Source organism: Paroedura picta, chromosome 3 (assembly GCF_049243985.1).
Source record: "Paroedura picta isolate Pp20150507F chromosome 3, Ppicta_v3.0, whole genome shotgun sequence".
NCBI lineage: Eukaryota > Metazoa > Chordata > Lepidosauria > Squamata > Gekkonidae > Paroedura > Paroedura picta.
In genome coordinates, this window is record NC_135371.1 from 11820415 (window position 1) to 11848242 (window position 27828).

Sequence of the window (27828 nt, forward strand, 5' to 3'; positions counted from 1 at the left end):
GGTAAGGTTGCCAAATTGGTGTAGGTTCACGTTCTGGATTTCCACGCTATCTAGGTGTGCATATAAGAGAACCAGTTTGGTGTAGTGGTTAGGAGTGCGGACTTCTAATCTGGTATGCCGGGTTCGATTCTGCACTCCCCCTCATGCAGCCAGCTGGGTGACCTTGGGCTTGTCACAGCACTGATAAAACTGTTCTGACCGGGCAGTGATATCAGGGCTCTCTCAGCCTCACCCACCTCACAGGGGGTCTGTTGTGGGGAGAGGAATGGGAAGGCGACTGTAAGCCGCTTTGAGCTTCCTTCGGGTAGAGAAAAGCAGCATATAAGAACCAACTCTTCTTCTTCAGTAATATCAGGGTTCTCTCAACCTCACCTCTCTCACAGGGTGTCTATTGTGGGGAGAGGAAAGGGAAGGCGACTGTAAGCTGCTTTGAGCCTCCTTCAGGTAGGGAAAAACGGCATATAAGAACCAACTCTTCTTCTTCAGTAATCTCAGGGCTCTCTCAACCTCACCTCTCTCACAGGGTGTCTGTTGTGGGGAGAGGAAAGGGAAGGCGACTGTAAGCCGCTTTGAGCTTCCTTTGGGTAGGGAAAAGCAGCATATAAGAACCAACTCTTCTTCTTCAGTAATATCAGGGTTCTCTCAACCTCACCTCTCTCACAGGGTGTCTGTTGTGGGGAGAGGAAAGGGAAGGCAAGCTGCTTTGAGCCTCCTTCGGGTAGGGAAAAACGGCATATAAGAACCAACTCTTCTTCTGTAAACCTGACTAGGGTCAAGACTGCTGTGCACAGAGAGACCTCCTCTTAGGGTTGCCAGCTTCCAAGGGAGGCACTAAACCCACACTAAACCATGAGCTAGTGCCCGTCATATTATGAAAGGCAACAGGCTTTACTACTAGTTTTAAATAACTCCATTGTCATTTTGAAGGCATTAACGATTGATTGTTTGAATCGTTTTATGGGGATGTTAATTGTATGGATGCTTTTATTGTGTTATCCGCTGTAAGCCAGTTATGCGAACAGCGGTATAAAAATCTAAATAAATAAATAAACAACAACAACAACAACAATAAATCTACATGGGAATATACAGGACCCCAGCAAAAACCTTTTTGCCAGCTAATATGCACAAGCATGCACAGTTTGCCAGCTAATATGCACAAGCATGCACAAGCATGCACAGCAAAACCTTTTTGCCAGCTAATACGCACAAGCATGCGCAGTTTAATTTTGGTTGGTATTTGATTCCTGCCATGCCTACGGGCCATGGTTTGTACTACATGTTGAATGCATCTGCTAAGCACACACTTCCTGATACCTTATTTGGCCTGCTCATGAGTTTATGTTACCTTTGGTAGCTTGCCAGAATCACTGGTCCAGTCCTGATCAAGAACCCTCCCCCTGCCCTTTAACATGTGAGAAGGGCCGGTCCCAATTGGTGCTCCCAAATCAGAAGGTTTCCCGTTTAGCTTGTTGTATGACTGGGGGTTGAACTTAGCAGCACACAAAGTCTCAGCTGCCGAAAAGCCACATTCTGCCTTGCACACCGCGTTGGCATGAACAGGTAAGGCTTCTCCTTGGGGTGAGGCTTCTTCCAGGAGGCTGTGTGGGAACTTGGGGTCCTTCACAGTTTGAGAATAGGATGGAATTGTGGGCAAGGCTCCAGGAACCAGCACAGAGGCATGAAGGCAAGGCAAGGGGGGCTGTTTGCGCTCAAGAGAACACAGGCTACTGCACTTGGAAAAGTACAGGTTTGAATTACTGGCCCTTCTGGGGGGGGTTCGGACTAGCCGTCTAGTGTGGAGAGAAGAGAATTTAGAAGAGTGCGTCACTTCAAACCAAAGAATCTGAGGGAAAGGCAGCTGGATTCCTAACTCTGCGGGGCAAGTCAGCTGGGCAGGGTGAGCTGAAGTCCCACGATGTCCTGCAATTCTGCACAGCGACTGAAAGAAGCAAAGTGATCCAGCCTATATGAGGGAAGAGCTCTCCAAAGTGTTGTTACTTAAAATGCAGGACTCTTGTGTTCTATGTTAGAGGCAACTGGTCCTTAATCGCACTGGGAGAATTCCTGGCGGGGGGGGGGGAGGAAGGGGGGCAGGAGAAAGGCGAAAGGGGCCATTAAAAACCGCAGCCAGGAGAGGCATCTACAAATACGCATGTGCAGAGAAGGGGGCAAATGGTCAACCAAGGAGATGAGTTCGGAGAGAGTTGCCTCGAAAGGGAGAATTGCCCAGAATCTTCTTTCTCAGGCACTGTTCCTCCGAGCCTTTCTGGCAGCTCTAGCCGGCAGCGTAGCCCAGGTTTCTAGGGCAGAGTGCAGCCTCAGCTGTGGCCGTGCTGTGCCGTGCCAGCACCCTGCCCATGTTGCAATCGATTTCTTCCTCTGTCGGATGGGCGTTGGTGAGAGGCGATATTAAGAAGTGGGACGAACCAGAAAGAACAGGTTTAAAGTAGAAAGGCATGGGAACAGGCTGAATCATGAGGCTTCAGTCCATTTCAGTGAGCGTTTTGCAAGTGCATTTTGCCATTTAACACAGTAAAATTGGGATGCAAAGTGCATTGAAAGTGGATTGAGGGTGTCTTATTAAGAGAGATTGTTTCCACATTTGCTGACGGGTTCTCACCTCACCGGATTCTGAATGCAGAGTCCAGATTTGTGCCTGGCATTCTGCCTTTGTGCCCCTCTTCCCGTGACTGATCAGGACTCCATTTGCCCCATGTGTTCTGCAGTTCCATCAGGAGGATGGGCAGTCCTGCCTCCCATCCCCCCCCTCTTTTTGGTCTGAGCATGTGCAATAAGGCAATCGCACTGTAAGGCAAGCAAAACGAAGAACAATTTTTAAATTGCACCCCCAATGTCCATGGCACTCAAATCATGCCCCCCACAGGGCTCTGCGCTCTGCGAGTGAGAATCTTCTGGTCGTTCCCGGCCCTAGGGAAGCACGCCTAGCCTCGACCAGGGCCAGGGCCTTTTCAGTCCTGGCCCCCACCTGGTGGAATGAGCTCCCGGGAGAGCTGCGGGCCCTGCGGGACCTTTCAACGTTCCGCAGGGCCTGCAAGACGGAGCTCTTCCGCCAGCTCTATGGTTGAGGCTGGGGCTGCTGGGGTACATCGACTGCCCTCCCCCGGGCTTCTTCTTGGACACCGTTGACCTCCTTCTCCTCCACCCCCCCTTTTTTAGGAAGGGGGGTAGGAAGGGGATCTTATTATTGTGCCGCCATGTTGTGACATTTTAAAGTCTTTTAATGGGAGTTTTAATGGGGTTTTAAGACGCTGTAACCTGCCACGAGCCATTTGGGAGTGGCGGGAAATAAATCAAAATAATAATAATAATAATCACCCAAGCAAGGGGGAGGGGGGGTTCTTGCGTTGATGTACACTCCATCACCACGCATGCGAGAAGTCCAAACTAGTCAGCCACCATGACACAAATGCATTCCTGCCTGAATTGTCTAGGTGCCCTGTTGCACCTTAAATCATAAAGTGTGTTTAGATGCTGGAGGGGGAGGCAGGGCAGCAGCGCCAACTTTCAACTTTCCGGCGTGTCCCGGAAGGTGGTTCTTTTGTGATTGCAGATTCATGATGTAACATGATCAGACTGAAATTACAGCACAAATACGGGGAGAGGGAGGCAGGAGAAAAGTCAGCCGACTATTAGTCAGAAGGCACTATTTGAGAAGGGAAACGGAGGAGGAAGCCAACTTAAATCTTGAACTTCCTAATTGGGAAAATGCAAAATCCCTCCCAGACGAGGGGGAGATATCAGGTTTTGCCACGATTCTCAAACGCCTGGCAAACAGGGAGTGCATTCAGACCTGCAGCTTAACTGCAAGTTTTTTTTGGTGAGATAAGTTTGCGGTTCTGTGGGACTCTAAGGCAACGACTGTGACGTTTTTAGTCTGTGTGTGAAAGCACTCCCAGTCCTTAGCAGAGGGAAGAGCTTCCTCTAGCACCAACCATGGGGGCGGGGGGGGGGGACACACACATTTTCTTGCATACTCTGGCCAGAGGAGGGTGCACGCCCTAGAAAATACAGTTGGCAGCTCTGGAGAATTAAAGCAGTTTGTGATTTATCTGACTTCACTGAACTTTTGCTTATCTTTACCACAATATGAGGGAGTGCCTTGATTCATGAAAGTTCATGCTGGAATTAACTCTGCAATTCTTGGGACAGGGTAAAAACTGGAACGGACATTAAACAAGCAACATTAAACAAGCAACAGGGATGCATTACAGGGATGCATTATAATATTCTAGAAATGAAAAGGCGGGAATCCCACACCTTTCTTAACCTTTCAAGGCCAAAAGACCTCTGAACAGGCCAGAATGAACATTAAACAAACAATAATACTGCAAAAAAAAAAGTAATTAACTAACAAACAAACAAACCCAAGAAACACTGGGATGCATTACAGACTCTCAAGAACACTGTTTTCTAAATTAAAACATGGAACTACCACACCACTATTAACACCTCTATAAGCTAAACTGAGTGGATTACACAAACAAGTGCTCGAAGCCTCAAAGAATAACTTGGTGAGCTTACCGAAGAGGGGTAAAAAGGTTGCTGTTCTGGCCAGGTGCTAGCATGATGTCGCTCGAGGCTCCCCAATCTGTGACAAATATCGATAATACTGCGGGACGTTCCGCATTCGTCCAAAATAGTACAATGGTTACTAATTGAAATTGCTACAGTTTTGCCGTTATGCATAATGTTGTTGACAATCTGCAACACTCCTGAAACCGATCCGCAAAAAGCACTTCGTTGTAGCACTTTCAGGGAAATCCCAAAAAGTGGATTCACCCTCCGGAAAGCGCTACACTCCTGCAACCAATCTGCAACACTAGCGGGAAAGTTCTGTGCGTTACCATTGTTGCGGTTTCTGCAAAGTCCCTCCCCCTGGCTCTCTCCTCTGATCTTCCGGCGAAGCGATCGCCATTTTTTTTTTCTCCGAGCGAGCGGAGATCAACGCACCGGCAAGCCTTCGTTTACCCAGTGAGGCTTCCCCGGCTGCAGTCCCTCTGTTTAAAGTCACCAAGCACAAGCATCACAGAGGCCCGTTTGCTGGTTTATTTTCACTTTATTTTTCACACTGTTTTCGGCCGAAAATCGCGCCCGTGAGGGGGGGGGATTTTTTTTTCACTCGGGGGGGGGGGGGAAGCGTGGCAACGATGAAACGGCAGCTCAAACATCACCTGCTAGCTGGATGGGTCTCTCCGCTGCAACGAATCAACGCATATTCATTGCAACGGGTGTGTGGTTTTTTTTTTAAACCTTAAAGGGAAAGGGGCTGTTTGGGAGCATGCTAACGGCCGCCCATTGGCTGCCAGGGGTGGGACACAGCTCAGCAATAGCGCTTCCTTTCTAGCGATTTTTGCCGAGACCGGAACCCTGTGGGAAACGATAGAAACGCAACTGCATTCCACTACAAAGGCAGGTATGCATAATGACGAATTCCACTATTTAAAATGGCGATTTTTCGTTCAGCAAACAATTTGCTACATGGATGGCTCTGTGGAATGGCTCTGCGTTTTCCTGAAAATAAGTTGTTGTTGTTATGTGCAAAGTCGTGTCCGACCCATCGCGACCCCATGGACAATGATCCTCCAGGCCTTCCTGTCCTCTACCATTCCCCGGAGTCCATTTAAGTTTGCACCGACTGCTTCAGTGACTCCATCCAGCCACCTCATTCTCTGTCGTCCCCTTCTTCTTTTGCCCTCGATCGCTCCCAGCATTAGGCTCTTCTCTAGGGAGTCCTTCCTTCTCATGAGGTGGCCAAAGTATTTGAGTTTCATCTTCAGGATCTGGCCTTCTAAAGAGCAGTCAGGGTTGATCTCCTCTAGGACTGACCGGTTTGTTTGCCTTGCAGTCCAAGGGACTCGCAAGAGTCTTCTCCAGCACCAGAGTTCAAAATCCTCAATTCTTTGACGCTCGGCCTTCCTTATGGTCCAACTTTCGCAGCCATACATTGCCACTGGGAATACCATAGCCTTGACTACACGCACTTTTGTTGGCAGAGTGATGTCTCTGCTTTTTAGGATGCTGTCTAGATTTGCCAGAGCTTTCCTCCCCAGGAGCAAGCGTCTTTTAATTTCTTTGCTGCAGTCCCCATCTGCAGTGATCTTGGAGCCCAGGAAAATAAAATCTGTCACTATCTCCATTTCTTCCCCATATATTTGCCAGGAATTGAGAGGGCCGGATGCCATGATCTTTGTTTTCTTGATGTTGAGTTTCAAGCCAACCTTTGCACTCTCCTCCTTCACCCGCATCAACAGGCTCTTTAGTTCCTCTTCACTTTCTGCCATTAGAGTGGTATCATCTGCATATCTGAGGTTGTTGATATTTCTCCCTGCAATCTTGATCCCAATTTGTGACTCCTCTAATCCCGCATTTCTCATGATGTGCTCTGCATACAAGTTAAATAGGCAAGGCGACAGTAGACAGCCTTGCCGAACTCCTTTCTCAATTTTGAACCAGTCAGTGATTCCATGTTCAGTTCTCACTGTTGCTTCTTGACCTGCATATAAATTTCTCAAGAGACAAATAAGATGCTCTGGTATTCCAATCTCTTTAAGAACTTGCCACAATTTGTTGTGCTCCACACAATCAAAGGCTTTAGCATAGTCAGTGAAGCAGAAGTAGACGTTCTTCTGGTACTCCCTAGATTTCTCCATGATCCAGCGTATGTTGGCAATTTGATCTCTAGTTCCTCTGCCTCTTCGAAATCCTGCCTGTACTTCTGGAAGTTCTCGGTCCACAATTTGCTGGAGCCTAGCTTGTAGGATTTAGAGCATAACCTTGCTAGCATGAGAAATTAGTGCAATCGTGCGGTAGTTTGAACATTCTTTGGCATTGCCCTTCTTTGGGATTGGAATGTAAACTGACCTTTTCCAATCCTGTGGCCATTGTTGAGTTTTCCAAATTTGCTGGCATATTGAGTGTAGCACTTTTACTGCATCGTCCTTTAAGATTTTGAATAGTTCAACTGGAATGCTGTCACCACCACTAGCTTTATTGTTGCTTAGAATTCCTAAGGCCCATTTGACTTCACATTCCAGGATGTCTGGCTCCAGGTCAGTAATTACCCCACTGTGGTCATCAGGGATGTTAAGCTCGCTCTTGTATAGTTGTTCTGTATAATTTTGCCACCTTTGTTTAATCTCTTCTGCTTCTGTGAGGTCCCTACCATTTTGGTCCCTTATCATACCCAACTTTGCATGAAACGTTCTCTTCATATCTCCAATTTTCTTGAAAAGATCTCTGGTCCTCCCCATTCTATTGTTTTCTTCTATTTGTTTGCACTGTTCATTTAAGAAGGCATTCTTATCTCTTCTAGCTTTTCTCTGGAACTCTGCATTCAATTGGGTGTATCTTTCTCTTTCTCCCTTGCCTTTTACTTCCCTTCTCTCCTTAGCTATTTGTAAAGCTTCCTCAGACAGCCATTTTGATTTCTTGCATTTCTTTTTCTTTGGGATGGTTTTAGTTGCTACCTCTTGTACAATGTTGCGAACCTCCGTCCATAGTTCTTCAGGCACTCTGTCTATCAGATCTACTTCCTTAAATCTATTTGTCACCTCTACTGTGTATTCGTCGGGGATATGATTTAGTTCATACCTGAGTGGCCTAGTGCTTTTCCCTACTTTCTTCAATTTAAGCCTAAATTTTGCAACAAGAAGCTCATGATCTGAACCACAATCAGCTCCTGGTCTTGTTTTTATTGACTGGATAGAACTTTTCCATCTTTGGCTGCAGAGCACATAGTCAATCTGATTTCTGTGTTGACCGTCTGGTGATGTCCATGTGTAGAGTCGTCTCTTGGGTTGTTGGAAAAGAGTGTTTGCTATTACCATTGTATTCTCTTGACAAAATTCTACCAGCCTGTGCCCTGCTTCATTTTGTACTCCAAGGCCAAACTTGCCTGTTATCCCAGTTATCTTTTGGCTTCCTACTTTAGCATTCCAATCCCCCATGATGATAAGCACATCATTTTTTGGCGTTGCTTCTAGAAGGTGTTGTAGGGCTTCATAGAACTGATCAACTTCATCCTCTTCAGCAGCAGTGGTTGGGGCATAGACCTGGATCACTGTGATGTTGAATGGTTTGCCTTGGATTCGAACTGAGATCATTCTATCATTTTGGGGATTGTATCCCAAGACTGCTTTTCCTACTCTCTTATTGATTATGAAGGCTACTCCATTTCTTCTGCGAGATTCTTGTCCACAGTAGTATACCTGATGGTCATCTGAATTAAATTCACCCATTCCTGTCCATTTTAGTTCACTGATTCCTAAAATGTCGATGTTCAGTCTTGTCATTTCTTGCCTTGTCATGTCCATCTTGCCTTGATTCATGGATCTGACGTTCCAGGTTCCTATGGAATAAAAATCTTTACAGCATCGGACTGTCTTTTCGCCACCAGTTACTTCCACAACTGAGCGTCCTTTCGGCTTTGGCCCAGTCGCTTCATTCATTCTGGCACTACTCATACTAGCCGTCTGCTCATCCCCAGTAGCATTTTGGACACCTTCCGACCTGAGGGGCTCATCTTCCGGCGTCATATCGTTATGCCTATTGGAACTGTCCATAGAGTTTTCATGGCAAAGATACTGGAGTGGTTTGCCATTTCCTTCTCCAGTGGATCACCTTTTGTCAGAGCTCTCAGCTATGACCTGTCCGTCTTGGGTGACCCTGCATGGTATAGCTCATAGCTTCACTGAACTACGCAAGCCCCCTTGCCACAACAAGGCAGCGATCCTTGAAGGGGGCTGAAAATAAGACATACCCATAAAATAAGCCGTAGCAGGATTTCTAAGCGTTTGCGCAATATACGCATCGACTTTTCTAAATACCAATAAGACATCCCCTGAAAATAAGCCATAATAAGCCAGTGTCTCTTCGTGAGGAAAAATAAATATAAGACAGTGTCTTATTTTCAGGGAAAAACAGTAGCTGGGGAATTCCTGAGGATGGATATGCTGAGAGACCCCTGGCCTTTGGATAAGGGGGCGATAGATTATTGGCAGGCAGGAAGGAATAATTGCTCATTTGACAGTGCATTAACGCAGATGTGTTGGAAGAGGGTGTACATGACACATGTCTTGTGTCAAATGAGTTGCAAGCTCCCTTCCCTTCTGCCTTGGAGCGGGCGAGGTGGGTCAGCACGAATCCCTTGGGACTTTCCTCCGCCTCTTGGATCCTACAGAGCAGGGGTAGTCAACCTGTGGTCCTTCAGATGTCCCTGGACTACAATTCCCATGAGCAAATGCTGGCAGGGGCTCATGGGAATTGTAGTCCATGGACATCTGGAGGACCACAGGTTGACTACCCCTGCCCTACAGCAGGATGGATTCTGCTGGTGATTATGACCCTTCAGTGATAAATGTCAACCTCAAGTTAACAGGGAGAATTCAACTGGGGCCCATTCCGCACAAGTTTAATGTAGCAGGAGTGTGGCAAATTGTAATTGCTACTAATATGCAGTTATGCACGACATCTTACACAATCTGCCACACTCCTGAAACAGTCCCGCTAAAAGCGCTTCGTTGTAGCGCTTCCAGGGAAATCCCAAAAAGTGGATTCATCCTCTGGTTATCTGCCACAAAGAAAGGGTGGCCATTTGGAATGTGTTGTTCTCTAAGAATTGAAGCTGTTGTTATCTAGATTGATGGGGGTCACCCTAAGGGTCCATCCACAAGATGCATTTATAGCCGTCAGGATAGTCCAGCTTTTCCCTTCCCAACAGGAAAGCATTGTGTCTCGTCATGGCAGTCCCTTCTCAAGAAGAATCATTTACGATGTTACGATCAATGATCCCTTTAGCTTACAGGCTGGTTGCTGGCTAACAACCCTATCTGAAAAGAGCACGTAGAATTGTAATGAATGTAGTCCTGGGACTTGTTTAATAAAAGCAGGAATGGTTTCAAATGACATATAAGCTCCGTGCTGATGACATATAAGCTCCACGCTGGCTGGGACGGGCAAGAATGGCCACTTTGGCGGCCGCTTTGCACACTCAAGATAGCCCAGAGGAGGGAGAAGGAGGGGTTCTCTGACCTGCCTTCAGGTGGGTTCTCTGACCTGACGGGAAACCAGCTTTGCATCAGCCGACTTGTTCACTGTCAGGCAGGTAGTTTACTTCTCCTAATAATTGGGGGGTGGGATGGAACACGGGGGAGAGAGCTGCTTCTGGCCTTGGATAACTGCACCCAACGTCTGCTCCACTTCAACCTGCCCTCCTTCAGGCCTGGCCCCTGCCCTTCCCCATGTTGAGCCTCAGTCTCCCCAGCCTCCTGCAGTGACTCTTTCAACCCCCCCCCCACTTTGGTCAATGGTGTCTTGCTTTACCTTTGTTAAAATCTGGTCACCTTCAGCATTAGAGCCTGTTTGCCCCTTAAAGGTTGCGGATGGGGAGATCTTGGAATCTCCAGGTTGCCCCGGGAGGCCTCAGGAACTTTACGTTGCAGCTAATTCTTGAGCTGTCTTTCAATTTTTTATGGCAGTATATTAGTTATATCCCTGTCATCGTGCCTGTATACACAAATGCTGGCAGGGGCTCATGGGAATTGTATTCCATGGATATCTGGAGGGCCGCAGTTTGACTACCCCTGGTATGCACTGTCAACCTTTGTATTCTGGTGAGAAATGCCTTGCCTTGCTTTTGCATTTGCCTTATTTTGCTGTTAATCTCCAGGTGCCAGATGCCTGTTTGCTTTGAACTTTTTTAACCTTTGATATGTTAAAAATGAATGCTTGGATAAGGTTAAGGAGTATGCAGAATTAGATAAGTTAACAATATTAACGAGAGACCAAATGCTAGATAGTTTTATAACAAACTGGGAGCCATTTGTAAATTATCTTAAAAGTAATAAGGTAAATTAGAGTATTATTGTTGGTTATGTTGAATAAATTAGTTAAGACAAGGATGAAGTGTATTCGAAAGTAAATATTTATTAGTTGTAAATATGTATTTCATCATATTATTATTTTTAAATAAGGATATATATTATAATTATGAATGGTTAATGAATGATTTAATGGTGAAATTTGGATTTCCAATAATATTTTTGTGCATGTGGTATTTGAAAACTAAAGAACCTGATTTGTAGATGGTCGGAGGTCTTTTCTAAATGTTTTTTTTTTGTTGTTGTTGTTATTGTATGTTTTTGGTTTTTGGGGGAGGTGTCTTTATTATTATTTGTTATCGAGGGTTAAGTGGTGTTGGTGGTAATGTTTTATAGGTTTTGTGTTCTTTGTGTGGTTGTGTAAAACTTTCAATAAAAATGTTGAGCAGATATGTTCAAAATGGCTGCCGTTTTTTCTCAAGGCCTTTCTAGTCTTTGGAGATCACAATGCTTTCTCCGGCATTTTGGACTCTACTGAACGCCGAGGAAGACACTCGCCACGAATTCTTCGAGATTTGGACTCTCGTGAATGCAGTGGGTGGCTGCATCATTTTGTCTCCTGGAAAGGTTTCCCTGACGCCGCGGATGAATAGGTAGCGAGGATCTCAGGTTAGTGCATGGATTCCATGTGATGCAGCCCATGAAGCCCCTTCCCAAGCCACCGTGAAGAGGGGGAGGGGGTTCTTGACAGTGGGATGATGTCAGGTACTTTCCCCATTTCCCTCTTTCTCTTCTGAGGGGGCGGTCAGGTCTTGGGCACTCCTGCGCATCAGGAGCACTGTGTCCAAGCAGCCAAGGCCCCAAATTCTGACCACTGCCCCAGCACTAGAAAGTAGAGTGGGGGCTGCCACCACTTCCTGCTCCTTGTCTGGGAGATCGGGCTGAACCCTCTCCCCACCGGTAAGCTGTCAAGAGGTGCCCCCAGGAGAACAGCCATCTCCAGCTGGGGGCCTGTGTGGGTCATACCTGAAGGTTCTGTTCCGAGAGAGGTGGCCTTCATGAAGACGTCTAGGTGCTGCTTCAGATTGTCCTTTCGTATCTCCCCATTGGAAGCATGCTCGACAAAGTCACCAATCGAATCTCCCTCCAGAGTTGAGACATCTAGGGGGAGGGGGTGTCTCCACTCACAGAGCTGGACTGATGTGTCCCTGGCCAGGCAGGGCAAACTCACCCCCTCTGTGCTCTTGGGCCTCCACCAGCCTGGCTGCACGGATCCACTGGCTAAAGATCGCCAGTGTGAAAGAATCCCCTACTGCAACACTGATCCCGGAGTCCAAGCCCCCCGCAAACCAGTCTATGAGAATCTGATCTGGCCAGAATGATCCCGCTTCAAGAAATACACAGATTAAGCCCCCAACAAAGCCATCTGTAGTTTGCCCCATTTGAAACAGGGAGAGGGACTTCCACGAGACCTGTCGGATCTGCAGTGGCCACCTAAAATGGAGAGCCAGAGGGAGAAGACATGTGTCTTCTTGACACTCAGGATATTCTCGCCACATTGCATCAAACGAGTCTCATGCAGGTCCCTTCGGTCATGCGCGAAACCACTCTACTTCCCAGCAGAGTGGCAATCCAAAGTGGGCCAGCAGCGACTGTGGTCGCCAGGACCATCTGGAGGAAGGAAAAGGGAGAGTTCCATATAATAGGGAAGGTTGTAATCCATATTCCATGTAGCAAGGACGATGCCCCCAGCCAGCTGGGCTTTGACCATCACTGCAGTTTCAGCCCATTCCAAAAGGGCTATGGGGGAAAAATATTCCTGCACACCGATGAGCACATCTCGATTCAAGACGGTCTTGAAAAGCTCGATTCGTTCCCCCTAAGGAATGGGAGAGGAAAGGGAAGGCGACTGTAAGCTGCTTTGAGCCTCCTTTGGGTAGGGAAAAGTGGCATATAAGAACCAACTCTTCTTAGAATCATAGAATCATAGAGTTGGAAGGGGCCATACAGGCCATCTAGCCCAACCCCCTGCTCAACGCAGGATCAAATTTTTCTTCTTCTAAGGCAAACCCCCGCCCATTTCTTCATCCCGACAAAGGAACTCTCTCATATACAAAGTCACAGACCATTCCCCTTGAAACAGGGTGGGCATCCCCTGCTTGATCAGGGGAATCTCTTGCATGGCAGGGGAACCTCCAGCCATTCCTGCTGGCCATGATCTGGTTACTTTCCGCCACACACTTGTGCGGGTCCTTCCATTCAAAGTCCATTCCAGCTACCTGCGCCCACTGCGGAGTTGCTGGTGGAAGAAGAATCATAGAATCATAGAGTTGGAAGGGGCCATACAGGCCATCTAGTCCAACCCCCTGCTCAACGCAGGATCAGCCCTAAGCATCCTAAAGCATCCAAGAAAAGTGTGTATCCAACCTTTGCTTGAAGACTTCCAGTGAGGGGGAGCTCACCACCTCCTTAGGCAGCCTATTCCACTGCTGAACTACTCTGACTGTGAAAAACATTTTCCTGATATCTAGCCTATATCGTTGTACTTGAAGTTTAAACCCATTACTGCGTGTCCTCTCCTCTGCAGCCAGCAGAAACAGCATCCTGCCCTCCTCCAAGTGACAACCTTTCAAATTCTTAAAGAGGGCTATCATGTCCCCTCTCAACCTCCTTTTCTCCAGGCTGAACATTCCCAAGTCCCTCAACCTATCTTCATAGGGCTTGGTCCCTTGGCCCCAGATCATCTTCGTCGCTCTCCTCTGTACCCTTTCAATTTTATCGACGTCCTTCTTGAAGTGAGGCCTCCAGAACTGCACACAGTACTCCAAGTGTGGTCTGACCAGTGCCGTATACAATGGGCCTATGACATCTTGTGATTTTGATGTGATGCCTCTGTTGATACAGCCCAAAATGGCATTTGCCTTTTTTACCGCTGCATCACACTGCCTGCTCATGTTTAGTTTACAATCCACAAGTACCCCAAGGTCTCGTTCACACACAGTGCTACCTAGAAGTGTATCCCCCATCCAGTAGGCATGCTTTTCATTTTTCTGACCCAGATGCAGAACTTTACACTTATCTTTATTAAATTGCATCTTGTTCTCATTTGCCCATTTTTCCATTGTGTTCAGATCTCGTTGAACTCTGTCTCTATCTTCCGGAGTATTTGCCAGTCCTCCCAATTTGGTGTCATCTGCAAACTTGATGAGTAGTCCCTCCACCCCCTCATCTAGATCATTAATAAATATGTTAAAAAGTACCGGGCCAAGCACCGAGCCCTGAGGTACCCCGCTACTCACCTCTCTCCAGTCTCATGAAACACCATTGACAACAACTCTTTGAGTGCGGTTCTCTAACCAATTCCCTATCCACCTAACTATCTGAAAATCCAGATTGCAGTCCTTCAACTTATCCATCAGAACATCATGGGGAACCTTGTCAAAAGCTTTACTAAAATCCAAGTAAATGACATCAACCAAATTTCCCCGATCCAGCAAACCTGTTACTTGGTCAAAAAAGGATAGAGTCCTGGGTCCCAGGGAAGGAGGACATTCACGATGTGCCCCTGCCCCCTCCAAGGTCCTCTTTGCCGCTTATCGGAACCACCTGGATGCTCTTCTCCATCAGACCACCAGGGTTCTTGCATGTTCACCTTGCCCACCACGATCCTGAGCCAGGCTTATTCAGCTCCCTGGCTCCCCTCCTGGAGTTTGGACTGGGTCTGCAGAACTTGTGGGGAGAGGGGGAAGTCTGCCTCGGAGCCTCTGATGCTCATGACCTCAGGGAGATGGGATGCCCATGTGGTGGTGGGGATGAGTTTCCAAGAAGGTTGAATCGAGTCACAATCTATTTTGCTGTTGCCAGGGGTCGGCCAAGCGAAAACGGAGACCCTTCCAAGAAACCTCCAAGGAAGATAGTGGTCACGAACCTTAAGCGTGTGCAGCTGCCAAGTCCCTTCTCAGATCTCCAACACGCGACTACCTCGACTCAGGCATTTCACCAGTCGTTAGATTATTGGATAAAAGACACACGAGCGGTCAACTTGCCAAGGCAACACGTCGAACAGAAGAATTGACTACGACACAGTGCTGAGGTCAGACCTAGGCTTTATAGACACACTAATTCTGAGTCAAGTTTAAGGTACTGATATTAGTGCATAAAGCCATCTGCAGTGGGGGTCCTGTGTATCTGAGAGATCACTTCTTTACCTATACCCCTCTGAAGTATGCTTTGTTCTTCAAATACCAACTGGTTGGTGGCCCCTGGCCCCAAGGAGGTATGTCTAGCCTTCACCAGAGCCAGGACATTTTCCATCCTGCCCCCCACCTGGTAGAATGAGCTCTTGAACCACATCAGGGCCCTGCCAAAATTAGCACAATTCTGCAGGGCCTGTAAGATAATAGAATCATAAAATCATAGAATCATAGAGTTGGAAGGGGCCATACAGGCCATCTAGTCCAACCCCCTGCTCTACGCAGGATCAGCCCTAAGCATCCTAAAGCATCCAAGAAAAGTGTGTATCCAACCTTTGCTTGAAGATTGCCATGGAACTCTTCTCCCAGGCTTTTGGTTGGGGCCGAAACTAGCATCCATCTACCTACCTGTTTATGGCCCCACTCACTCATTGGTTCAACTACTATACACTGACCACTCCTAAATCATCTGAATTTCTGGGAGGATTCAATATTCATGATTCATAATAATTCCTGTTTTTAACCTGTTCTATCTCATTATGGTATATTTAAATGAATTTTAAATCTTGTTTTATTGAACATTTATTTATAATTATATAATTATTTTAATTATAAATGTATTCATAATTATTATTGTACATTTCATATCTGTGTACTTCGCTCTTAGCCAGCTTGCTGGGAGGGTGGTCTAAAAACCATAAAGATGTACAAAGAGCAGACGTTTTGGGGGGCCAGTTCTTTCTGAAATTATAATTAATCTCTTACCCTCTGCAGGCTTCATAAAGAAGGATCCTTGACGCTTGGGCTTTTTCCTGGACAACAATGAGTGAGGAGACACCTCTGCAAATAGAAATGACCTCTTCTGGCAAGGCATCTGAACAGCAGTAAGGAGCCAGTAGGAATGGGCAGCTGTGTGAACAGAGTATGAGAGCCAGGGAAGTTAGGAGACCTGGTAGAAGAGACCCCACAGAAAATCCCACCTCTCCCCCACCTTGGACAACACTAAACTTAGAACTTAACACCATAAAGCAGGATTTGCTTATCTACCAATCATGCCTAGTTTTGTCTTTGAGTTGCAAAGGGAAATCAGGGATCCAGGTGAAGTAGAGGAAAAGAAATCACAAGAAATGACTTGAACTGCTCCCATTTTGACCTGGAGAATGTATGAGTGCACACGTAATGTTAAGGCGTCAGGATCCAGGCCTTCTGCAAATGACAGCACACAGGCTAAACTCAACATGCAGGATGAGTGATTGGGCACAAGTGCATAGCCCCTGCCCTCTCCATGCATACTGTTGTGGGTTTGTGAGCCCAGGATCTGTGCATGGGGGAAGTGTATGTTATAAGCCCAATTATGATTGGTAGCCCCTTTTCCAGGCATGGAGTTCACACATGCATATATCGTACCCGTAAGCTAGAGTTGAACCAGATCAAGTAGAAACAGAAAGACATGATGTTGCAGAGCTAATAATACATATGTATTGAAACACCTTTCTTTCAAACACAGGTTCCCATAATGAGTGATCAAAACAATAAAAATACCCGAAGCATTACAAGTAACCAAAACAAATACTTCTGTATATGAGGGATCCCTCTGTGCCTGTCCTTCTAGTTAGAGCCCCCCTTCCTCTCATTATGTCAGAAACAGGATTTTGGGCTGTATCGGTCTTACGGACTGATCCAGAATGGCTCTTCTCTTATTATGTTTATATATAGACCAGATCATGCTATTGAAGGTTTACAAGAAGGCAGAGATGAAGAGATTGGATGCTATCAACGACCAGAGTACAGTAAGTAGACACAGCAGTACCCAAACACAGAGTCAACAAGGCAATGACTTAAACCTGGGTTTTCTAAAGCTCATGTATAGGATATGTCTCTCTGTTATGTAAGTTCCCTTTCCAGTCCTTGGGGGAATGGAGGCAGGCTTTAGCGATAGATTGCACACTTTGGACAGGAGATCCACAAGTTCACATCTGAGTTCTTTCAGAATTCTTGGATGTATGTCATTTTGGCATAGTGTTTTGTCAATGTGTCATTTGTCCATCCAACATATGACCTCCTCTCTCATCACCTCAATCTGACTCAGGTCTTTCAAGTCCAGGGTTGCTGCACAGAGGCAGGCAATGACCCCTGAATGTCTCTTGTCTTAAAAACCCTGGGGGGGGGGGTCACCATAGGTCAACTATGGTGACAGAAAAACAGTAGGGGGATGGGTTGATATTTTTACCATGGTCAGTTAATCCACCAATATTCTGGGTCTCTTCAGGAAGGGTATTCCTTGCCAGATAAATTGCCAGGCACATACATATTTTTAAAAACTGCATACTATATGTAAGGCCGCAGAATTGGGGGGTGGGGGCTGATACACCCTCTCTGCTTAAATACAGTAGACACAAGCTTCAGCAACCAATATCATCACTAGTCAAAAAGATTTGTTCACATGGCCAGAGCAGAAAGACATCACTTTCTCATTCTCCTTTCCTCCCTGTGAGCATCACTGCCAGCCTCAAGGATTGCTTTTCTGTCTTGTGTTTTTTTTTTCAGTTGGTTTCCAGAATTTTTGCAGATCTTTTCCATGGAAAGTCATCTCTACTTTTTTCATTGTCCACTTAGTCCTGTTTGTCGTTTTCTTAATCGTCATGACTGTTAAGTTACCAGGTGAGTTTCCCAACTCCATGCTTAACCTTTGGTGAATCAGACTGGAGGGGATAGCTGTCGTTTCCTGCACTGGTGTACTCCATAATATTCTCCCTTTCACATGGCTGATTATGAAAAAGGACCCAGGGTGTACAGATTTAAAATGTACATTATAAGGATGTGTGTACAAATAAGGTCTGCAGGGAAATCTGAAAATCTAATAAAAACGAAGATGAAGAACCCCACCAGAGATCTTTTCATCCACCAAACCCCTGGCAGATTGCTGGGATGCCTCCCTAGATGCCTCCCTACAAGTGATGTGCACATTGGACTCGGGAAGTCCGGGTTATAGACCCCCCAACAAGGTGCCCCCAGGAAAACGCTTTGGACTAGGCTTAGAATTAGAGGTTTTCTCTTTACAGGTTTTAAAGGGCCTGTATCTGTTTTACGGATCATTTATATGCTGTCTGTGCCCCAGGGCTTGCTTGGAATGGCTTCTTTCTATATTGCGACATTGTTTTCACTGTAAGCCATTGCGAGCAGGATTTTGAATAGGTCTTCTTCATCATCAACATCATCTCACAAAATCTCACCATATATGAGTCACCATGACTGTTTACGCACTGGGAACTTCACTGCTCCAGCTCTTGTGCAGGAGCACAAATTGGGGGGCGGATGAGATGCAGCAGGCCAAATGCTCCCCCATGTGGGTGCAGGAAGAGGTGGGGCAACCTGCCATGACTAAACCTCCAGCCTGCAGCCCGGCATGAAACCTCCAGTGCATAAACGGTCCCTGCGGAGTTATCTAGCAACCAGGGCACTGTACCCCCATTGTAGGAACCCCCAGCATGACTACAGTGTGGGCATCAATGTATCCATGGGGAAGTGTCAACAGGATTCACCTGAGAAACCTAGAGAGGTGGATATTCATGGAAGTGAAAATTGTCTTGTGGCAATCAGAAAGCTGACACATGGGATCATCAGAGGATATATTCTCAGTCATCACAGAGAGAGGGGCTGTACTTTATTTTTTAAAAGCCATTCCCTGCAGCTGCTCTGTGACTAAGTGGAGCCCAAGCTGAAGGACCTGCATCCCATCCCACCTTTCAAAAAGATCAGCTAGTTTAGCCCTTAGAAGCTTTACATACGGGGATCTTTATTTCTTAAAAAGATTTATACCCCACCTTTTCCAGAGATAGCTCAAGATTATTTCAACATTTTGTCTTTGGCTGTCAGGGGTATTGATTGTCCTGAGAGCGAATATGTATCTCAGTACCATGAGCCCAGCAAGATGGTATTCTGAGATGTTACTGGCTTCTACCCCCCACTGCAGCCCTCCCCATGAAAATTCTGCTCCTTAGTTCTGGGAGACCTTAACAAACAGGTTTTTTGCAATTCAAATATTTGATTGTGATATTCAAATATATATATCCATACCCATTACTAATACATCAATTTGCTGATCTAAATCTCAAACACAAATAAAGACAAATATATATTCAAGGCTTCTCTCCTAACCCTAACAAATGAAATAGTATAGCTGAGATCTGTGACATAACATTATACTTAAAACCTGCTGCTACTATGTTAAATTTTACAGATCTTTGCAAAATCTGGATTGTTTTTTTCCCCATATAGTTCCAGAACAATGCCCATTGCTTGACATATTTTCTGAGGTGCGGGTCTTTGTAAACGGCAGATAATATGGCAACTTCAGCATAGTGCAACAATTTCTTTAACAGTTTAAAAGGGTGGTGAGAATTTGCAGTGGCAACGGTTAAATGGTGGAAATTGCTTCCCTCCTCCACCAATGGGTCCCCTTCAAGGATCGCTGCCTTGTCATGGCGAAGGGGCTTGCGTAGCTCAGTGAAGCTATGAGCTATGCCATGCAGGGCCACCCAAGACAGACAGGTCATAGCAGAGAGCTCTGACAAAAGGTGATCCACTGGAGAAGATCTCCTCTGATCTTCCGGCGAAGCGATCGCCATTTTTTTTTCTCAGAGCGAGCGGAGATCAACGCACCGGCGAGCCTTCGTTTACCCAGCGAGACTTCCCCGGCTGCAGTCCCTCCCCAGAGCTGTTTTAAGTCATCAAGCACCAAGCAACACACAGCCCCGTTTGCTGGTTTATTTTCCATTTATTTTTCACTCTATTTTCGGCCGAAAATCGCGCCCGTGCAGGGGGGGGGTTCACTCAGGGGGAGCGTGGCAACGTTAAAATGGCAGCTCAAACACCACCTGCTAGCTAGATGGGTCTCTCCGTTGCAACGAATCAATGCAGATTCGTTGCAACGTGTTTTTTTTTTTAAAGAAACCTTCCTTAAAGGGAAAGGGGCTTTTTGGGAGCATGATAATGGCCGCCCATTGGCTGCTTGACGGCCAGGGGTGGGACAAAGCTCGGCAATATCGCTTCCTGGCTAGCAATTTTTGCAGAGACCGGAAACCTGTGAGAAACGATAGAAACACAACTGGATTCCACTACAAAGGCAGGTATGCATAACGACGAATTCCACTATTTAAAATGGCGTTTTTTCGTTCCGCAACCAATTTGCTACATAGATCCTGGTGCGGAATGGCCCCAAGAGATGCCCTTTCTTCTTACTTATAAGTAGGAATAGAGGCTTCTGTTTCTTCTCTGTTTCACAGGAACTGAAATGTGCTAAGAGGGATGTCAGTTTATCTACTACAGATTCTTATGTACTTGGGGGTTTCATTATGGGAGAAAAAGTGCATTGCTTGATTCTGTTATTTCTCAGGTAAAGCAATAAAACAGATTGAGCAGCCAGGACGTAGTTTGGTATCCCCACCTCAATGTGGCCCGCCATGCCCGCGCTATTGGACTGATTATGAGGGAAAGTGCTACTATTTTTCAAGGGAAAAACAGAATTGGACCTCTAGCCAACACTACTGCTCTTCACACAATGCATCCCTGGCCAGGATTGAAAAAGAAGAAATGGTGAGAAGTGCAAATGTTCTGTCTACCCAAGACTGGTCCTTCTGAAGATATCACTTACTGTACATCAGGCTTTCCCAAACAGGGTTTTGTGAAACCCTACGGGTTGTGATAAGAGCCTCTTGTGGCGCAGAGTGGTAAGGCAGTAGACTTGCAGTCTGAAAGCTTTGCCCATGAGGCTGGGAGTTCGATCCCAGCAGCCGGCTCAAGGTTGACTCAGCCTTCCATCCTTCCGAGGTCAGTAAAATGAGTACCCAGCTTGCTTGCTGGGGTGTAAACGGAAATGACTGGGGAAGGGAATGTCAAACCACCCCGTATTGAGTCTGCCATGAAAACGTTGGAGGGCATCACCCCAAGGGTCAGACATGACTCAGTGTTTGCACAGGGGGGTTGTGATGGCCCTGGGAGGGTTTTGTCAGTTGGGTGGAAGTTAAATAATTTTAGTACATTTTTAAATTTAAAAAATATATATTTGGTGATATGACCGTATAAAGACGTGTCAACCCCCCTCGCCAAATGGCCAATGATGGGCCAAGAGAAATTAGAAAGGGAGGGGCCCAGGTTATACAAATTCTTGGTGGCCAAGGCTCATTGCACATGGTAGCAACTGGAGTCCAGATAATTAAGTACTTTCATTTTAACTTAACTGCGGAGGGTTAATGGAGCAGCATAGGCCTGCCCCAGCCCTGATCCTAGGCCAAAGAGGTAGGTCACTGGGACATTTCTGACATTGCGAGTGGGACAGAGTGGCGTAGACCTGCTCTGGCCATGTTTCTGATAATAGACTGGGGGTGGGGTGATGGAGTGGCATAGGCCTGCAGGCTCCCACTGCAGGCTCCCTTTGGTAAAGAAGAGAAATCTAGTAGCCAGTCCAGAGTGCAGGCAAGGTTCTGTTCACAAGTCATCTGAAAATATTTCTGTGCCATCACTTCCAATGCTGTGGGAGTGGCTTGGTGATATCACATCTGGTGGAAGTGTCTGGGTGACGTCACTTCTGGTGACGTGACTTCTGGGGGGTGCCAGGAAGGTGTGGCCTGCTGACATCACTTCCTGGGTTCCTCGAAGCCGGAAGAATGGTTCAGGGGTTTCTCAATGGCAAAAAGGTTGAGAAAGGCTGTTCTACGTATTTAAAAGCAAGCAGTACACTATCAGACAGAGTAATCTTATGGTTTAGTTCAGTGCTCCCCAACCCGCGGGCTGTGGCCCGGTGCCGAGCCGCGAAGGCTTCGGCGTGGGGCCGCGGCTCCGTCTTCCCTCCCCCCCCCAAAGCGAGAAGCTCGCCAGGCCGCGAGCAAATCGGCCGCCAAAGCGGCCAATTAGCTCGCAGCCTGGCAAGCTTCTCACTTCGGGAGGGGAGGGAAGAGAAGCTTGCCGAGTCGCGAGCTAATCGGCCGCTTTAGCGGTCGATTTGCTCGCGGCCTGGCGAGCTTCTCGCTTCGGGGGGGAGGGAAGACAGAGCCGCGGCCCGGCGCCGGGCCACGGCCCGTGGGTGCTTTAGCGGCCAATTTGCTCGTGGCCCGGAGGGGCCTGGAGGGGAAGCCGCGGCCGCCAGCATGGCGGCCGCGCAAACGCGCATGCATGGACTGCCGCGCGCGCACGTTTGTGCCCCTGCCGGGCGAAACACGCATGCGCGGCAGTCCGAGCATGCGCGTTTGCACTGGGGCTGCCATGCGTGCGCGGGTCCCCGGGCCACCCTCTTCGCTCACCACTCCGCAGTGGTCCGCGGCAAGCAGAAGCTTGCGGACCGCTGGTTTAGTTGATATGATGGCTGGCATCCCAGAAATATCTGCATTAAAACAATCTACAACATTCAAAATGTCAAACTTAGAATGCTAGAAAACTAAAGGTCCAAATAACAACAACAGACTGCTCTCACACAATCTATCTATCTACTAAATATAATTTTTTTTGCTTATAATGTCTCCCTCATTGACCAAGCATGGATTGACCAGTCATGATGCAACAGATCCCAGTCCAAAATCCATTGCATGCACTGTGTACAAATGTACCCCCGGGGAGATCCAACAACAGGGGTAGTCAAACTGCGGCCCTCCAGATGTCCATGGACTACCATTCCCACAAGCCCCTGCCAGCATTCGCTGGCAGGGGCTCCTGGGAATGGTAGTCCATGGACATCTGGAGGGCCACAGTTTGACTACCCCTGTCCAACAACATCTCCCAGAGCAGAGCTAATTACGCAAAAGCTGCTACCCATCTTTGTAGCCACAAGCTCCAAGTCTCCCTTCTCCTGTGAGTTCATGGACCTTTGTTGACTCAGCAGCTTGTGGTCATTTGGTGGATGATGAATATCACAGTCCAGCATTCTAAAATCCATCTCTTTTACCATTAAAGGATTTTGTGATTCAGCACAAATTCCAAGAGGTCTGGATTGGGCTCAAAAGAGTCTTAAGTAAGGACTGGAGATGGACAGATGGAGAAAATGCCATGTGAGTAATTCGGGTTCCTTTTGGCGTTCAGTGATGAAGCTTGAGGGTCTGCTCTTAGCAGGTCTGCCGTTCAGGGTTTTTAGGATATATATCAGTCTTGCCAGTACATTGTTGTACAAAATCTCAACATTAATTTCAGATTGGGGGTTGAGTGTAATGATAACGCTGAGTAGCATAAAGCTCAGTTTTCTATCATGGTTAGACTGCTGCATCTAGGAGGCCCAGATCTGCATCCCCACCCTGCCATGTAAGCTTGCTGGATGACTTTGGGCAACTCATCCTGAACACTGTACTAAAGAGGGGGTAGAAAGAGTTACTTAGTGAGATCAGAGAGAGAAAATGGGGAGCAGCTGCCAGGTGGGCAGTTAAAGATAGGTGCAGAGGCAGAGAAGGAAACAAGGAAAGTGAGAAGTTACAGAGATTGTCAACAGGAGGAAAAACAAATATCATAAGGAGGGGATGCAGGGGGAAATGAGATGCTCCATTACAAGTCCTCACAGGTCCCAAACTTGTGTTTGTGTGTACAGCTAGCTACAGTGATCAGCTGTGTGAATATTCTGAAAGCCCAGCTTGTATATGAGGTTGAGCCATGTCCAAGTTTATGCTTGTTGAATGCCAAACAGTGCTTGACAATGCAATAGATGTATATATATTTTTCATCTTCATATGCATATATAAGGCTACCTTATGCACATGCCAGCTAATAGAATCGTCTAGATCAGTGGTTCTCAACCTGGGGGTCAGAACCCCTTTGGGTCGAACAACCCTTTCACAGGGGTCGCGGCAGGGCAAGCAGATTGGCCGGGGAGGGGGTGCCATCCACAGAACAACCTTGTGGGGTAGATCGAGATAGAGTGTTTGTCTTTCTGGAGCAGCGGAAAAGAGCGAGATCGGCATGTTGGGACAAGAGGCAGAACTGAACTGAGGAACCCTATTTATATTCATGAACAAGGGATCTTCACGCCATTGGTCAGTTTTGGTTTAATTTCTGCAAAAGAACCCTTGCATAATTTTATGGTTGGGGGTCACCACAACATGAGGAACTGTATTAAAGCATTAGGAAGGTTGAGAACCACTGGTCTGCTCATAGCCGTTCTGATGATGGACCTGTGTATATTTTTACCTCTAACATGCATTTATCTTTGCCAGTTTTTGAGAAGTATTGCGAGCTTATTTAGAAACCCCTCCAGAAAATGTGTATGTGTTGCACTTTCCCAGTGTCCTAAGATATGCCTGTTGCTCTCAGGAGGTGTCTGAATCCTGTTTTTGTTGTAGGGTGGAAGTCAGTGGAGAAGAAGGAGACTGTGCATATCTAGACAATACAGGCAAAGCCATTGCTTCAGGATGCCACACAAAATTGCCTTGGATCTGCACCAAGCCTGCTGCATATACCACACAGGACGTCATGTATACATTGGTGGATGTGTGGAGTGGGGCAAGAAAAATAGATACAGCCCCCCTGGGTTAATAATGCTACTGTGACTTGGACAAAGATGGACTACTTGCACAAAGATGGACTACAAGCCATAAGAAACATGTCTCCTGACAACATCACAGCTACCCGTATGCCTTTCCAGGGAACTGCTATCACCTGATTTCCCAAAATTAGTCTTTTCCTGGATCCTGAGTGGTAGCCAGGGGGCAAGTAGAGAGCGATCCAGATGGAGTGGTCCCAGGAAGATCGGAGGAAGATGCAACAACAGAAGGCAATGGGGAGGCCCCTGGTCTACACAGCCCATGAGAACAACAGGGTTCCTCGCTTTCAACAAACTGTTCCATCTAACGGCGATCTGGTGCCACAGCACTCTGTCACTTCAGAGAATGGGACTCCCATCAGACCAAGGAATCACTGGCCTTGACGGAACTTTTTAACCCCTTCCTGGAAAGGCACATCGCGATCTTTCACTGCCCCCAATGGTGATCTGACATGAGGGATCCCAACTAGAGGGGAAGGCCTCATAGTCTGTACTAGGGACCCGAGGAGGATAGAAATGGAGGGTGTGCCGTTTTGAAATTTTACCACTACAGTATAGTTGTCATTATACTATAGTCGTTATTATTATTATTATTATTATTATTATTATTTAGATTTATTTCACAGTAGTCTTGTCCCCATTAAAATACCCATTAAAAGACTTCAAAACAATCCCAACATGGCGGAAGTTATTATTATTCCCACCCCTGCTATCAGAGCGGCAGGGAGGGTGGGGAGGAGATCTAACTTACTAGGTCTGGGGGGGGGGGATGCTGGCACTCATTCGCTGACCCCGGCCTCAACCAAAAACCTGGTGGAAGAGCTCCGTCTTGCAGACCCTGCGGAAAGCTGGTAAATCCTGCAGGGCCCGCAGCTCACCCGGGAGCTCATTCCACCAGGTAGGGGCCAGGACCGAAAAGGCCCTGGCCCTGGTTGAGGCCAGGCGCGCTTCTCTAGGGCCAGGAACAATCAGGAGATTCTTTCCTGCTAAGCATAAAGCCCTGCGGGGGATAGTTGTTATCAGTATTATAAATGTAAATATGTTGGATTTAATCTATAGATGAATCAGAGTAGGTAGGTTGAGGAAATGTGTTTGTTGTGAGTTAGGACTTGTGACTTCTGCAACTTGCTCTACGGAGGCTTATCCTTATCCTTGACCTGGAAACTACAACTGGTGCATAATGCTGAGGCTAGGATTCCCACTAAGACACCATGGAGATCCCACATCTGGCCAGTATTCCAACAACTCAGTGGGCTCCCAATTCAATTCTGGATTAGGCTTAAGGTTTTGGTACGTACCTTCAAGGCCAGTGTACCTGAGAGACTGTTTCTCTACCTATACCCCCAAAAGAGCCCTGTACTCCTCCACCTCCAACTGGCTGGTGATCCCTGGCCTCAAAGAAGCAAGTTGGAGCCTTAACAAGGGCCAGAACCTTCTCTGTCCTGGCCCCCAACTGGTAGAAAGAGCTCCCTGAAGAGATTGGGGCCCTGCCCGAACTCCCACAATTTCACAGGGCCTGCAAAATATACTGCAGAGGTGTGTGGGTGTGGGCAGCACTTTTCTCTGTTGGTCCAGCCCATGCCAGGGAAGGGGTGGACATCTGTAAGGTTCTTCCCAAACCTAGAGAAGGTTAATTCTGCCCTGTAATGCGGAGAACATGGGGAGGACATGGGGAGTGTGCCACCTCCTGGCACAGCCTCTGCATGCCTTCTGGAGGGGGTGGGGAGTGGAAGGCCCAGAAACAGCCCCCTGTTGACCCTCTGGGACACAGGGCAGCCAGGAAAAGCCTCTGCCTTGGGAATGTTTAGTCATTAGTGAAAGCCAATCAGTTCAAATTGCACTCTGCCAATGCAGGCCAGTCCGTTTGAATCACACTCTGCCAATGAGGGCCAATCAGGTCAAATTTCTGCAGATAGCCAGGAAAAGGTTCTACCCAGGGAATGTAAGTCATGGGCCTCAACCAGGAAAACCTAATGAGGGGTCTGCTCTCTACCTCCAGTCTCCTGCCAGTGTCAGAAGTTTGCTGGGTGGAGGAGAAGCTGCCCTGCTGCTAGAAAGTTGCTCTGGCCTTTTTCAACTTGGAGGACAGGTGGGGAGGGGGAGGGTGCGAGCTGCCTCCTGATGTAGCCTCTGAGTGCCATCTGGATGGGGGGAGGGCAATGGGAGACCCAAAAATATCCCCCTGCCAGCCATCTGGGACTCAGGACAGATAGGAAAGCCTTTGTCCTGGGAATGTTTACTCATGGGTAAGTCATGAATTTGTCTTTGCCAATAGTAGTTAGTTATCTTGACAAGTACTGTGAGCTTATTTAGAACCCTCTCCAGAAAATTTGTAAGTGTTGCACTTTCCCAGTGTCCTAAAATATGCCTGCTGCTCTCAGGAGGTGTCTGAATCTCACTTGACTCCTGTTTTTGTTGTAGGATGGAAGCCAGCGGAGGAGAAGGAGACTGTGCAAATCTGGACAATACCGGCAAAGCCGTTGCTTCAGGATGCCGCACAAAATTACCTTGGATCTGCACCAAGCCTGATGCATGTACAAAACAGGAGTTCACAGGAAGATCAGAGGAAGATGCAACAACAGCAGGCCAGGAGGAGGCCCCTGGTCTGCACAGCCCATTCGAACAGCAGATTTCCCCGCTTTCAACAAACTCTGCTATTTAGAGAGGACAGGGGATGAACAGGCTGCTCCGGCACGCACCTAGCAGAGGGGGCTCCCTGGCTGGTGGCTTCCCCCAGGACGGGGACAAGCCGAGGAGAGACGCGGGCAGGCTGCTCTGGTGCAGGGCTCAGCCCGAGAGGAGGGGATGCATGACTGCCAACTTCCTCAACAGTGAGGGAATCCGTGGAGGCGGCTCTCCCCCCCCCGCCCCCCCCCCGCCCTGCCCCGCCGTCAGATCCACTCAGTCACTTGGGTCCGCTCTGCTTCTTCCCCCCTCTACACTTGGGCTGCAAAAGGGAGCTCTTCTGCCAGGCATTCGGTAAAGGCCGAGCAAAACCAGGAACATCTACAGGGCCCCTGCTCCCTCCCTCCCAGAAATCCACTCATGCGTTCTACCCCTGGCCTCATTTGCACTGTTATTGTTACCTCTGTTACAGTGATTAATGTTAACATGATACCATACGATTTTATTGTTGTGGTTATACGTTAGGGAAAAACTAAGTTCCTTGTATTGTTCTACACTCTATGTAAACCGCCCTGAGCCTCAGGGGAGGGCAGTATATAAATATAATAAATAAACAAACAAACAAACAAATAAATAAATATTATTTAAATGTATT

The 27828-nt window shown here is 47.3% G+C and overlaps 1 protein-coding gene across 2 annotated transcripts; it reads left to right on the forward strand.

Annotated features, from left to right (window-relative positions):
* The first annotated feature begins 1444 nt into the window (after positions 1-1444).
* Positions 1445-27826, forward strand: LOC143831519 (early activation antigen CD69-like). Of its 2 annotated transcripts, XR_013228900.1 has the most exons (10): positions 1445-1563; positions 11324-11510; positions 14706-14934; positions 15809-15918; positions 16751-16824; positions 17582-17695; positions 20430-20629; positions 22979-23073; positions 24349-25838; positions 26970-27826. XR_013228900.1 is itself a non-coding variant. In XM_077324564.1 (9 exons), the coding sequence occupies exons 4-9, from the start codon at positions 15857-15859 to the stop codon at positions 24539-24541; spliced, it is 738 nt and encodes a 245-aa protein (XP_077180679.1). In that variant the 5' UTR covers positions 1445-1563; positions 11324-11510; positions 14706-14934; positions 15809-15856; the 3' UTR covers positions 24542-27826. The 2 variants fall into 2 exon arrangements, 1 of the variants encoding a protein (XP_077180679.1); XM_077324564.1 differs by having other exon boundaries at positions 24349-27826.
* The last annotated feature ends 2 nt before the right edge of the window (positions 27827-27828 follow it).

What these genes read in the sequence shown, in the direction of transcription:
- LOC143831519 (XM_077324564.1), top strand. Translation starts at nt 15,857, where the DNA reads ATGAGTGAGGAGACACCTCTGCAAATAGAAATGACCTCTTCTGGCAAG. An exon ending in GGCAAGGCATCTGAACAGCA is followed by an intron (nt 15,919 to 16,750) that starts GTAAGGAGCCAG and finishes GTTTATATATAG; the next exon opens with ACCAGATCATGCTATTGAAG. An exon ending in CATGACTGTTAAGTTACCAG is followed by an intron (nt 17,696 to 20,429) that starts GTGAGTTTCCCA and finishes GTTATTTCTCAG; the next exon opens with GTAAAGCAATAAAACAGATT.